General features: G+C 42.9%; 1 protein-coding gene across 1 annotated transcript in view; it reads right to left on the reverse strand.

Moving 5' to 3' along the window:
- Positions 1-441: 441 nt before the first annotated feature.
- POP1 (POP1 ribonuclease P/MRP subunit) overlaps positions 442-14327 on the reverse strand; it is a 354117-nt gene continuing 340231 nt past the window's right edge. Inside the window, exon 16 of the mRNA XM_085605196.1 lies at positions 442-2047. Within this exon, the coding sequence (XP_085461322.1) occupies positions 1348-2047 (700 nt within the window). The 3' untranslated portion in view covers positions 442-1347. The remainder of the gene's footprint in view (positions 2048-14327) is intronic.

Raw genomic sequence — 14327 nt, forward strand, 5'->3', positions numbered from 1 at the left:
AGCCCTGGTCTGAAGTGTACCCTTTTTAAGGTGGATGTGCACAAGTAAAATATCGTCACTCACAGTGATGGGAGCCAATGCCTGAAGTGGGCTGCGCCACTGCCCATGAGGTATGCGGTGGCTGGTTGAAGCATAAGGTGAATGACACAAAGAGACCAATGGATAAAAAGGGCTGCCCGAAAGTCCTTGTATGTATATACATATACGGAAGTGAGCTAAATACTTTGAGTAACGGAACTAAGTAGCAATTGCTGTAGCAGCTTTTGAACTCTAAATTCACACTCCCTGAATTCCATTTTTGCATGTACCTCATCACTCAATAAGGTCACCTACCTTGTAGCTCAGTTCCCCTTTTTTGTACAGTGTTCCATTACTTTGTTAGTCGGACTGCGGTCCATAAATCCCATAATTCATACATAATTGGTCCATCAACTACCTTCATCTTAATCAGTCTGTCAAATTTATTATGCAATATAATGTAGAATTTTTAGTTGTCAGTTATTGGCAAAGCAATTTGTGATGGAGCACAGCTTCTAAACAAAGAACACGTTAGCTAGCAACTCCATATGGATATAGATGTATATATTATCAATGATTATTTACAAAACTCATGTCATTGCTTTATAATAAATGTCAGGCACACAATTCATTATGCAGATCCTTGGGTCATGCATAGACCCCAATCACTATGTGCTTTTGCATTGCTCAGATAAAGATTACTTTAGTGCTATGGCACAAACTCGTGACCAAATGTAAAGGCATTTGGATAACATTTTAGGCAATTTGGGTGACTAGCAAGTAGGATCATTACTGTGGAACTCAGTACTAGACAGGGCATGGTGAAAGCAGATTAGGCGGTCTTCGAGTTTTAAATAGCATTGACATCAGTCATGAAGTTCACAGTCGATATGCCAGTCTTTTAAACACACAAACGAGTTGCAACCTCCTGAGTAGAGCTGGATGTGACTGTCACAGTAAGCTTCTCAACTAAATTAACAAAGGCACCAAATCTGCCTAAAACTATGCCCCACTTCTCAGCAGACCACAGTCATTCCCGTGGCAAAAGTTCATGCACGACCTTCACCTCTGAGCTTCTTTTGCAGACAACAGTACACTTGTTACATTGTTGAACATCAGTGAATGAGGGTCCTTCTGAGAAGTAAAACACTGTGCTATTCATATATCTTTCTGATAAGTTTCAAATTCATTGTAGGTGGGGTTTGGTTTTGTAAAGCTATTAAAAAAAAAAAGAACAAACATACATCACGGTAGCACCTGCAGGCCCAGGTCAAGCAAGGCCTGATGGTAACAATCATAAACTGAAGGCATCCAATTTGAGGCTTGCTATTAAACATCAATAACTATTTGTGCAAACCTGTACTGCATTGATCCTGGATTTCTTACTAAAATGAGCCCTTTTCTGTCAGCGGGCTGTCTGGCTAGCATGTGCAGCAAGCCGGTCAGGCTGACAAATCCAACGGCTTCACCACAACCCACAGCCAATGAGAAATCACCACGGGTGACAAATCCAAATACAGCTCGAGAGCAGTGGGAAGAAACATCAGGAAGGGAGTCAGGCCACAAGCCAAGAGTTAGGTCTTCATGGCCATCGATATCCTCAGTCTTCAAATTGTCCTCCGTAGAGCCAGAAGTGGCCTCTAAAGTACCTGATGCTGCTTCCAGGCTACCAGCACTGCCTGCTTCTGTGCGTTTGATGTTCTTTAGCTTCTTTTTCATTTTCTTGAATTTCATTACTTTGTGCCTGAATATGTCTCTGTGTTTGGGTTCCTGAGGGCCACTGTACGCCTTATCTCTGCTGAGCTGCACCAGATCTTCAGGCAGAGGGATACAAACCATAGCATGCATTTCTGGGGTACCCTTCTTCAGAAGAGAGAGTCTGATCCAGACAAGTGATCGCGGGTACAAGCTGATAAGAGGCGCTATATCTCCAGATGTCATCTCTTGCTTGATGTAATGATGAACCTTCTGACCTTTCCGCAAGGAAGGGCGACACCAATGCGACAACTGCTTTATTATTCTTCTGCACCTATTTCAAATGAAAGAACATCCAAAAATGAAAGTTCAGATACAAATTTGACACAAATTTCAGTAAACTAGATATAGATGCAAGAGGGTTTATCTGGCTTGCCTGGTGAATAATTCACTCGGGCACAGGCGTAGAGGTGTCCATCAGTGTTCAAGATATGCTACTTTTAACTACATGTCCACTTGAGATTATTAGCATGAGTTCTGATCTGTAACTGCTGGAGCGAGGTTTTCCTTAAGAAACGTATACCTCCTCTATTTCATAATTTTGAATTAACATGAATAACTGATTACATTAAATGGTATTAATTGTTTGCTGTGTTTAATTAATCAACATTACTAATTAGAAAATATACGTGGGAATCGCATTTGCATGGCTTGATTGATACGTAAACTAATTTCGTACGCATACTAATATCGGATATTTAGAAATTGCATGATATATGTTGCTTTTGTGATGTGATTTGTGAATCGTACTTTAAATTGTGAGTATAAACCTGCAATACGTGTTGCTTTTGCTAGATAAATACATACACATAGTGGGTTTAGTGAGGGAATAACAGTTTAATAGTCATTTCTATGTAATAATTACATTTTATGCTTCTTTGCTTAAGTTGACCTTACTGGAGTGGCCACAAAATGGCTGCCATCCCTATTCTGATGCCCCGACATGACAGAGAAGTCACTGAGTGAAGTGCGCCTGCGCTAAAAGATGAGCAACAATAACCTCGTCCTGACCCCAGGCAGACTGTATCCGTGAAGGTCGTCCTGGGAGGAGCGCCAAGCACCAAACAAAGGATTTACTTAAACTATGAACTATTATATTTGATGACACAAAGGACACGACCCTGCATGGGAATCAACATGCCTTGAATGAATTAGAAACTGTTGCAAATGTACCCAAAATTTGAGAAGCTGCATCTAATGCAACATTTGATGTATGAGAAGCAGGAAGAATGATCCTGGTTAACCAATTAAAATTGTTTTGTAACATGTATTGAAACATTTGCAGATAAAAATGTATTATAAAAGTAGACTAGAGAGGGTAGGACATTACTCTTTCACTCTTTGAGCTTACTTCTTCGCACCCCATCGCTTTACCAGATAGCCTGACGTTATGCTGACGGAGAGGACGGTGACACTGCTGGACAGCTGCTGCCAGAGACTCTGATGGACTGATCAGATGCCCAATTAATTTACAAACTGTTAGTTTGATTTATGGGCATAGAGACGAAAGATCCAAAATTGACATAGAGGACGACATTTAGCCAGATTAGGTAAATATGCGAACTAAAATATTGAATGCTATATGATTTCCTTATGCTTAAAAAATAGATAAACATATTGTTTGCATTTAAAGAACTGTGTTGGGTTATTATTTGAAGTATTTCAATGTATATTGTTTAGAAGAATTAAGGGTAGCTATTCCCAGCAACTGGCTGATCCATGGCCAATAGTATGGGAGGAACTGCTAGGTTATCATGTATTAAGATCCTGGTGAGGTAGGGAGGTATAAGTAAACTTGTCGATACTAATCAGGTTATTGGTGCACCCTTCCTCCCATTTCCAGTGCATGGAATAAAAGGAAAGAAACTCCCCTCTCTTGAGGACCATTGATCTGAAAGTAGAATGAATGTTTGGTGTTATGGGCCCCACCAGTGAATGAGTGAATGATTTGTGGTCTGGTCTGTAGCGAGGGGATTTGTGGTATTCAGCGCTGGAGCATAACTATCAATGCTAAATTCACATTCCACCCCTAAGTATGATTGAGCAACTCTGGCAGCACTTTCATACAAGAGCCTCAAAAGGCAATTTTAAATTACTAGGGATTAAGGTAAGTACAGAGTTGGAGCACATAGAAAATATATTAAAAGTGGTGAAAAGGCTAGTAAAGTCAGTTCCCAAAGCACCCAGATAGCCAGACCTTGGTATTGCGCAGTTCATGACCATGGTCATCCCAAACAATATTTTAAGCATCTCAATTAGTAATCAAAAGTCATTTTCTAAGACCACAGGGATAACAGTCAACCCAGATTAGACAGTATGAGAGCCAGGGTTTTTTCCAACACAGTAGGCCTGAGGTGGGTAGTGAGTGGGGTTGACCATTCATGGACCGAGAGGGTGTGAATGATGTGTTAAGGAAAGAGAGTGCTTTCTCCGCTGTGACATATCAAGGAAAGAGGGGCAATGACCAGGGTGTGTGTGTGTGTATATCTATATATAAACAGTAGGATGCTGCAACAGAAGTGCACTTGTACTATCAGTAAGTGCTGTGATGGCAGCATGCTCCAGTATCATTGCATGTAGGTATGAGCTGTGTTAACCGAAGGTATGAGCTGTGTTAAATGAAGGTATGAGCTGTGTTAAATGAAGGTATGAGCTGTGTTAAATGAAGGTATGAGCGGTGTTAAATGAAGGTATGAGCGGTGTTAAATGAAGGTATGAGCTGTGGTAAATGAAGGTATGAGCTGTGGTAAATGATATCCATCAGGTGGAACCTTAGAGGTGACCACCTGACAAATGCAAAAGTTCCCACCATGGTGAAGAAGGGCTTTACAGTAATTCCTGCAACAGCCTAAGAAGCACATCATGATTAAGATGCCCAGACCATTAAGAACAAAGACAATAAGTATCCAAATTCTACTTAGCAGGTATGAAACTGGAGAATTATGCAACTGACAAAGGGTGCAATGAGTGGGTGCATAGTCTATAGCCCCTACCTCTTAAAGCTGAATGGAGTTGTGAATGCTTTCTAATAAGGGACAGTGTTAAATAGTGGCAAACTCAAACAAATGTATGTAGTGGATGTACATACATAGAAGCATTTGTGTAGCACCAACGCAGCAAGCAAGGACAGAGCAAAAAGGCTATTTGGGTACCAGGGCAGAATGTATGTTGCACCAAGAACGCAGCATCACATACACCAAGATAGGAGTGGAATCATCTGGGTAGGGCTCTAAGTCGAGTGCTTGGCTGCATACGGCACATGAAACATGAGTCCATTATAAAGAAAATAGGTGACCCACAAGTTTCAAAATTTGCGGTGGTTTTGGAAACTAGAAAGCTGGCTTCAGAGTTTAGTAACGTTTAAATAATACAAGAGCAAAAGTCATACATTTAGGAAACAAATCATGAAGACGGATGAAAAAAGGGGTACTGAATGTTCATAAACATCAGAGATACCACGTCAACACAATGATGCAATACAACAAGGTCATCTGCGAGAGGAAGTATAGTGAAGGTGTACTTGTGAAATAGATAGTCTGTGGTACCATAGTCCTCTTTCCTGCCAAAAACTCATCTGAAAAGATTTATCAGATGAAAGAACAGGAACGAAACAGCTGGAAAGGGATGAAAAGAAGTAGGGGGGGAATCATTGGCCCAAGTAGTGGTCAAAGCAGATGCAGTCAAGTGGAGAAGTGCATGGAGATAATGCTTTGACCAGCATAATCACCCGGGAACAAACCACTTTACCTGGTTCAGAGGGAAAGTTTTAAGGCTTACAGCACAAATGAAAAGCAACTACTTTTTTAGTATGAATCTGAGGGAATACACACACTCCCCCTCTAGTCATTGCAGCACTTAGTGCACCTTCTGACTTTTAGGTTTGCACTGGCAGTTCTTAGTGATAGCAGAAAATTATTTGCAAATCAACAAAAGCAATGGTAAATCGTCTGTGCATGAGTGGCCCAGGCTTCAGCCCATCGACCACTACCTGCTCTCCACACCTCAGTCACTTTGTCTCACAATGCAGGTGTAGAAAGAGAGGACCTAGTGTGACTATGTCCTTCTGCAGGAAAGTAGGCTATTGATTACTGCCACAGGACTAACTTATCTGAGTACTTCACAACTATTGGCAAGTCTAGTACTGATTCCTACAGGTTTATTAAAACTCTTAAAGCATTAGAATTCTAAAAGGTGGGGAAGGCTGGAGAAAGGATTTCCAGTTGTTTGCCAATTTACCCAAATATATTTTTCAGGTAGACTTTAGCAGACTCAGTGTTTCAGCTGGAACTAACAACCAAGTAGTAATACACAATTTGTGAGGAGATTCCTAGACTGTTATCTTATTTAAAAAAAAAAAATGGAGGGCATTTTTGCCTTGCATGGCATTTTAACTAGAAGAGGAAAATAAAGAGATCCTAAACTGAATAAGGTTTCAGAGCATAGGGAAACACATTAGGAGACTACAAAATGACACTTAACTACTCTACAAAGTAAAGGATAATGAGTTAAGCATCTGTTCCTGGCATGTAGTGCTGTAGATTCACACACTCTGCATACTCCTGCCATCTAGTGTTGGGTGTGGAGTTGTACAAGTTGTTTTTCTTCAAATAATTATTTCAAGTCACGAGGTACTCCTACTCTCGGTGATACTGCACATGGGCATCGGCTCCTTTGTTAAATTGTTTTCCCACAGGAGGGTGAGAAAGGAGTGTAAGGAATGTGTAATATTAGAGATGTCCATGCTAAAATGTGAATGAATCAGAGAGATATGTGAAAACATAACTGCAAAGGACACAAGGGTCCGGGGAGGAGGAAGGGTGCATGTGAATCTACAACACTACATGCCACGAACAGATGCTTACAGGGTAAGTAACATAATCCGTTTGATGGCATGTGTGGCTGTAGATACACATGCTCTGCATAAACCGTAAAACAGTCCCTCCCTAGAAACGGTGGCTAGCATGTGAGTTGCAGTAGTTTGAAAAAGGATACGTAGCACTGCCTGACCTACATTGCTTGTTGGCATGCTAAAACATCCACACAGTAGTGTTTAGTAAATGTGTGTAGTGTAGACCATGTTGCTGCTTTCAAATATCAGCTATTGGAATAATTGCTAAAGGCCAAAGTAGCTCATTTTTTTACAAGTGAAATGTGCTCTGGGAGTTACATGTAAAGGTCTTTTGGCTTTTATTAACAGGTTTGAATGCATTTGACTATCCACCCAGCTATGCCTGATTTGGACATGCAGTTGCCTTTATGAGGTGGAGAAAAGGCTACAAAGAGTTCTTTTGTTTTTCTGAAAGTTTTAGTTCTATTTATATAGAATATGAGTGCTCTTTTTAAAACCAAAGTATGAAGAGCTCTTTCTGCAACAGAACATGGTTAGGGAAAAAAATGAAGTTCAATAGATTGATTGAGGTGAAATTGGGAGAAATACTTTAGGTAGGAATTTAGGATTAGTACGAAGAACCAGTTTGTCTCTATGTATTTGAAAGAAAGGTTCTTTTAAAGTTAACACCTGGAGCTTACCAACACGCCTGAGTGAGGTAATAGCAACTAAAAACGCCACTTTCCATGATAAAAATTTAATAGAGCATGAATGCAAAGGCTCAAAAGGAGGACCCTATGAGCCCAGCAAGTAAAATATTTAAGTTTCGAGAGGGTGCTCGAGGTACACGAGGTGGAATAACTTGTTTGTGTTCTTCCATGAATGCCTTAATGACTGGAATTCTGAAGAGGGATAAATGCTGTCTCTTTTGGAGACAGGCAGCTATGGCAACAAGATGCAACCTAAAGGAAGTAAATGAATTTTGCAAATGTAGCAAATAACAAATAATGTCCTGCATTGTGGCTTTGAGGGGATTTATTTGTTTAGGTTGACCGTAATAAACAAAATGTTTCCATTTTGCAGCATAACAAGCTCTAGTTGTGGGTCTGCGTGCTTCTTCAAGAATATCCATACATTCTGTTGGTAGGTTGGTAACCAAATTCTAAGACCTCTGGTGCCAGATCACTAGATTGAATATCTTGGGGTCTGGGTGTCCGATTTGTCCATTCTCTTGAGTGAGAAGATCCAGCCTGTTGGGGAGCTTCTCGTGCGGGACTACTGAAAGATCTAGTAGGGTTGTGAACCAGGGTTGACGTGCCCAAGTGGATGATGTGTAGTGATGTTTGCCTGAGCTTCCAAACCAGAAATGGAATAAGAGGGGAGAGGTAAAACAGCATAGGCAAATATCCCTGACCAACTCATCCATAGTGTGCTGCCCTTGGATAGTGGGTGTGGGAACCTGGAGGTGAAGTTTTGGCATTTTCCGTTTTCAGCTATGGCGAATAAGTATATCTGAGGGAATCTTCACTTTTGAGAGTATGGAAGGAGATCTTGTGGATTGGGTTCCCATTCGTGGGTTCTTTGGTGCGCCCTGCTGAGCAAGTCTACAAGAATTTTGTCAGCTCAGGGCAGGTATTTGCGATTAATGTGATGGTGTCAAGCCCAATTCTATATGGTCTGAGCGAGGTGTGACAGCTGAGATGATCATGTACCCCCCTGTTTTTGTAGGTAGTACATGGCTGTCATATTGTCCGTCCGGACTAGGACAACCTTGTGTGATAGAGGAGTAAGGAAAGCTTTCAGTCTTAGGAAGACTGACTAAAGTGCCAAGTAGTTGATGTGAAGGGACTCAAGTTGGCATCACACAGACCTTATATTGTTAGGTCTTGTAGGTGCGCACCCCATTCTGTTTCTGATGCGTCTGTGGTCAAAATGATATGAGGCACTGGGTCCATGAAAGGCTGCCCTGTCAACAGATTGTTGGAATACAACCATTGCAGAGAACAGTGAGTGTGGCGGTCTGTCAACACTAGATCCTGTAGGTGACCCAGTGCTTGAGACCACAGGCGAGAGAGACACTGTTGCAGGGAGCGCAAGTGTAGTCTTGAGCGTGGATCTATGGCAATGCAAGATGCCATCATTCCTAGTAGACGCATGATAGTCCTAATTGTGAGAGTGTTGTTTGGCTGGAAGTGAGGTAGAATTGTTTGGAAATTTGGTATCCGAGCTGGAGTGGGATATGCTAACCCCAACTGTGTGTTGAGTGTTGCCCCTAAGTATGGTTGAATCTGAGGAGGTTGAAGGTGAGATTTGGGGACATTGATGGTGATCTACTGCCAACTGAATTTGTTGTTGACATTGTTGATGGGTGCTGGCTTTTATGAGCCAGTCGTCTAGGTACGGGAATACGTGAACGTTTTGTCATCTTAAGTGTGGTGCTACTACTGCCAAGCACTTTGTGAAACGTGAGGTGGGGTAGTGACTCCAAACGTAAGAGCTTTGAACTGGTAGTGTTTTTCTGCTATGAGAAATCAGAGGTATTTGAGATGAGCAGGGTGTATGAGTACGTGAAAGTAAGCGTCCTTTAGATCCCCTATGGTCATACAGTTACCCTGTTGTAGAAGGGGAATGACATCCTGTAGAATGACCATATGAAAATGTTCTAAGAGGATGTAGTAATTAGGGGTCTGAGATCCAAGATTGGTTCTAAGGACATGTCCTTTTTTGGAATAAGAAAGTATAGGGAGTATACTCCTGTGCCCTTTTGTGAAGAGGGACTGGTTCTATTGCCTCTTTGAGGAGAAAGGCTCGCACATCTTGCTTGAGAAGTGTTAGATGATCATATGATGACCTGTGAGTGTGAGGTGGGATGTGGGGCTGTGTGGTAATGACCTCCAGACAATAACCATGTTGGATAATGTCTAGTACCCATTGATCTGTGGTGATGGATTCCCAGACTGGATGGAAAAACTGAAGTCTTCCCCCGACAGGAGTTGTGTGGTCGGGGGTAACGGTTAGGCAGTCACTGTTTTGCAGTGGAGTTTGCTCCACAGGTGGAAGCACCCCTGCCTCCGTCTTTATTGTTACCACCTCTAGAGGAGCCCCTGAAAAACCCTTTGGAATAGGTGGATTGGCTCTTCTTCTGTTGGGAGGTGGAGGCGTCTGTGTTTGAGGATTTATATCCACCCCTGTAACTTGAGTGACAAACGGAGCCTCTAGATGTATTAGTTTGCAAGGCACCCATGGCTTTAGGAGTGTCTATCTTTTTTCATCTTGTCCAGGGTGGTGTCCACCTGAGGGCCAAACATGTTCCTTGTCAAAGGGCATGTTAAGTACTGCTTGTTGTACTTCTGGCTTAAAGCCGGAGCATCTGAGCTAAATGTGTCTCCTGAGAAGGACATTGGTGTTCATTAGGCGTTATGGGATCATCATATATATCCCATGGGGGCTGGGTCTTCTAATGGGCCTCCCACACCCCTAGGGTTTGAACTGGGTGAGCTTGGAGGTATAGCATCTATATGATCATGATGTAGAGATGCATGAGAGAAAGGAGGGGATGATGGAGAGGTGGTGATAGTAAGGGAAGTAGAGGAGGTGGAGATGTGGTGGTGGAAAAGAAGGAGGAGGAGGTGGAGGATGAGGTGTAGGACTTGAAGCAGTGTCCAAAACCTCTGCAAAAGTAAATTGCCTCTACGGTGGACGAGAGTCCATTATTCTCTCAGTTCCGTATTAAATCTGGATTTTTCCTGTGTCTAATATCCATGGTTACGAGGATAGGCTCAACAGGAGACATGGAAACTGTGGAATGTTTCGAAGCTTTTGTCTTGAATGGTGTCGGAACTGAAGAATGCTTCGAGCATTTAAATTCGGTTTAATCCAGAACTGAAGCTTTCGAAGGGGAAGAATGTTTTTTGACCGGCACCGAGACAGAAACAGTCAATTGCTGGGTTGGTTCCGAAGAGTGGGAAGAGACTGGCGCATGTGCCCGATCTGAGGAGATTGATACCGAGGATATAACCTTGGTGGAAGTTTTTGGTGCCGAATGTGAAACTGGGGGCTTTGAAGTGCCTTTCTGGATCCGACCCTGGCCAGGTGGCAGTGGCGGTCTCGCGACATCTAATAGTGGACAGGGCAAAGGTTTGGAGGTCTTTTTAGGTGGAGGAACAGGGTCAGGGTTGATAGTACTCATGTCATACCTGAGTGGCAGGGTGTACTCCAATTTTCTTCAGAGCCGGAAATTTCCTCAATGGGTAAAGCTTCTTTTTCCTCCTTGGTGGCATGCTCTTCCTGGATACGTTCTTCTCCCACAATGTCGGATGTGCCATCTTCAGTGCAAGACACATTTCCAGCCGAAGTGCTCTCCGATCCTGGAATGTCTGGAAGATCTTTTTCGATCAGAAAGACTTGCAGGCATCACAATCAGCCTCACAATGATCGGGCGAAAGGCAAAGATTGTACACAAGTTGTTGGTCAGTGTGCGGGTACTTGGCGTGACACTGCGGGCAAAATCAAAATGGTGTCCGTTCCGTCAGGAACACATCTTCAGCACTGACGGTGCACGTGGATCGAAGGCCCGAGATGGACGTCGCCTTGAGGGTCTATCGGTCGGAGTCTGAACCGACGAATTTAAAGCAGCACAGAAATGGAAAAGCATAATCTAAACAACTATACTGTCTAAGACAGGATAGGACCAAGAAGTCGTACCGAACGGTAGTCGAACACGGAGGAGAGGCAAACATATCCGAACCAGATGGCGGAGAGAAAACAATCTAACATGCGCTGTATCATCGAGAGGAGGAGTCACTCTACCTTGTGACCCAAAAGAGTTCTTCGAAAAAACAACAACTTGTGCAACTCCTAACTCCGAACTAGATGGCAGCAGTATGCCGCACATGTATATCTACAGCCACACATGCCATCGAGAATATTAATTCTTTGAGCCCCAATCAACTCCAATAGCAGTTAAAGCATTTTGCAAGCTTCCCATCTAAATGCAAGACCCAGCCTGTTAGGAAATAAACATGCCATCTAAAGAACACAAGGACGCCAATTTTACTTTGCTCTTATACAGACCTTGGGGAGCATTTCCTGGTGATTTGAAGGATGTCAAGGTTCTATTTGGAAAGCCTCAAGATGGTTAGATACCAATTGTTCAGAAACCAGGGGAGCAAATTCACAGAATGATAGAGTGCAAGGTACAGATACTGGTAAAGAACATTCTCTGTCCCAACCTTCGGTTGGAAACGGGGTACTCACAGGCCAAAAGCATCTGTAAATCAAAAGGACCATGGCCAGTAAAGACCCACTAGCATCATTTGTCATGTGGGAGGTATTTTGACCTAACTTAGGGAGAAGTGGAAGAGTGTCAGAAAGGAAAGTTCACTTGAAGTAAAGTCCATAAGGCAAGACTCCACCGTCTCTATTTTTGTCTAGTCATTGATATGTCTGCCTTTGATGCAGATGCTGTCTGTCCTTATCTTTCCAAAAACCAGTAAAAGTGTCAAGTCATTCAGAAAATGACATTGATAAGAAACGTGATGCAGCATCAGTCTGGGACAAGTGCCTTGTTATCTCTAGTTCAAGGTAAAATACTAATAATATTTATATAAACAATGTAGTCTGAACTGACCGGCTTTTACCTTATTTGTTTATAATAATGCATCTAAGAATATCATATTGATGTACACAGGTTACGTCAGAAATTCCTATGGGTATGTCAGAAATTCTCCACATCAGATAAGCCACAGTATAAAAGGTCTGTCAAGTGACCACTTGGTAGGAGAGGTCTTTCCCCCCACATTATTCGCGCAAGATACTGCAAGAAAATCTTGACAGTGACTACTGAAATGCTGCAGCATTCCGTTCTGCGCTGAAAGTCAATACCAGGCCAAGTCTGAGAGGAGAGGAGTTAATGAGTGTTTTTCTTTCAAGGAAACACACTCTGCGGGTGCTGATAATCACAGCTTCTTGCTATGCGTTGATTATCCCTATGAGTTTGAATCACCTGTTGTGGTGCGAGTTCTGAAAGGGTTGCCAAGAATCCTCCCACACCATTTGTGATACCACAGTGGGACCTTAATTTGGTCCTGACATTTCTAATGTGCACTCCCTTCTAACAAAGCACAGATGCTAGTTTCTTCTCTTGCCTCTTAAGACCATCTTCATCGTCATCGTCGCGATTAATTCAGCACTGACTGTGAGTGAAGTCAAGGCTCTCTTGAGGAAATATGAATTTTGTGATCAGTTATGTCCCCTATCGTAGACCCCAACGGCTCCATGTGCATGCTATAAGTACATGTATGTTCCCTCCTGCTCCAGTTCTGAAGACGCAAATATATGTGCGTCCACCGTCAACATGTCCTCTTTCAGATCCGCCATGAATGGGTCAGATATTCCATTCCTAAGTATGAAAGGCCACCGACTTTATGTGGTTCACTTTCCACATCTCACAGATTCAGGCGAGTAGGCCCGAATTCTGTCATCGAGCCTTTTCCTGCCTTCTGCCTCTGAAAGCTCCAGTCTGAGCCCGCATCTGTGACCATGAACTTTGTCCTACTCCCTGCGCGGCTAACGGTGCCTGATCCACCATATTGCCTGCCAAAAACTGTATTTCACCTTCGAGATTATCTCCTTCGCTCCTCATCCGATGCATTCCTGTCTAGTAGTTTAGGTAAACATTCTTCCAGCTTCCGTGCAAAGGGCCAGGCTTCGCTGCCCTCATGCCAGTAATTCATAGCCCCGTTACCATGGAATATTCCTACCCCCTCGCATCTAGTGTAGACACTTAGACGCTTGTACACGCGCTAACAGTCAGTATAGTCAGTATAGAATAAGATTCTATCCTAAGAGACCTCTCTTTTGGATAACACAGTTCTTTAAACATAGGATATTAGATATGATTTGGAATTAGGTTGACATAACCCCAGACTTCTGTCTCCACATGTAGAGCTAAATGTCAAGTCTCCTTCACCCTCTAGTTGCACGTCAATCACACGTCATGCAGCTGCGCGCGCATCTCTGCCACATATTTCTGCTGACATTGCAGGATTCTTTTATGGATCCACCCACTTGTAACATCATGTTTAAATGACGTATTTTAGTTACACCCATGTTTAGTTACGTATGTACAGTTTATCTGAGTTATCAGCTGTCACGCCTCTTACATCTGTTTCACTGTAATGCATTTTCTATAAAACCGCTTAACTGTCAATAATATATGTTCCTTCCTTCCTGAACTTTCGTGGTGATGGAATAGAAGGCCCACAATTCGAATTGTGTTCCTTTTTATAGGAATAAAGCCCTTTTAAACCCTCTAATACCACGGATTCTGCCTCTCATTTTACTGAGTTATTCTTAGACAGACTTTACCGCATAAAAAATAGTACCGGTAACGAAATATTTACCACATAAATTGGCGCCCGAATAGGGACACTTTCTCATCTCACGCGCCGGCGGTGCGTTGCAGGCCCGGTCTCCTGCCACAGCTGAACGGACAACAAAAACGCGTATCTGCAGGATTTCCTGTGTCTCCTTCCGGCCAAGCGGGGACGACTGAGGCTGCGATCAACACCCAGACGAGGCGGTGAGAAGTGCGAAGTATCCCGACCAGAGCCTAGCTGAGAGAGCAAGATCCGAGGTATACAGAGACCCGCCAGGTTCCGAAGTTCCGAGTCCAGTCGAGTCGAATCCAGTCCGGTCCAGTTTCAAGTTCCGTTCCGAGGCCTTC

The sequence above is a fragment of the Triturus cristatus genome, chromosome 5_1 (assembly GCF_964204655.1).
Source record: "Triturus cristatus chromosome 5_1, aTriCri1.1, whole genome shotgun sequence".
Classification (NCBI taxonomy): Eukaryota; Metazoa; Chordata; class Amphibia; order Caudata; family Salamandridae; genus Triturus; species Triturus cristatus.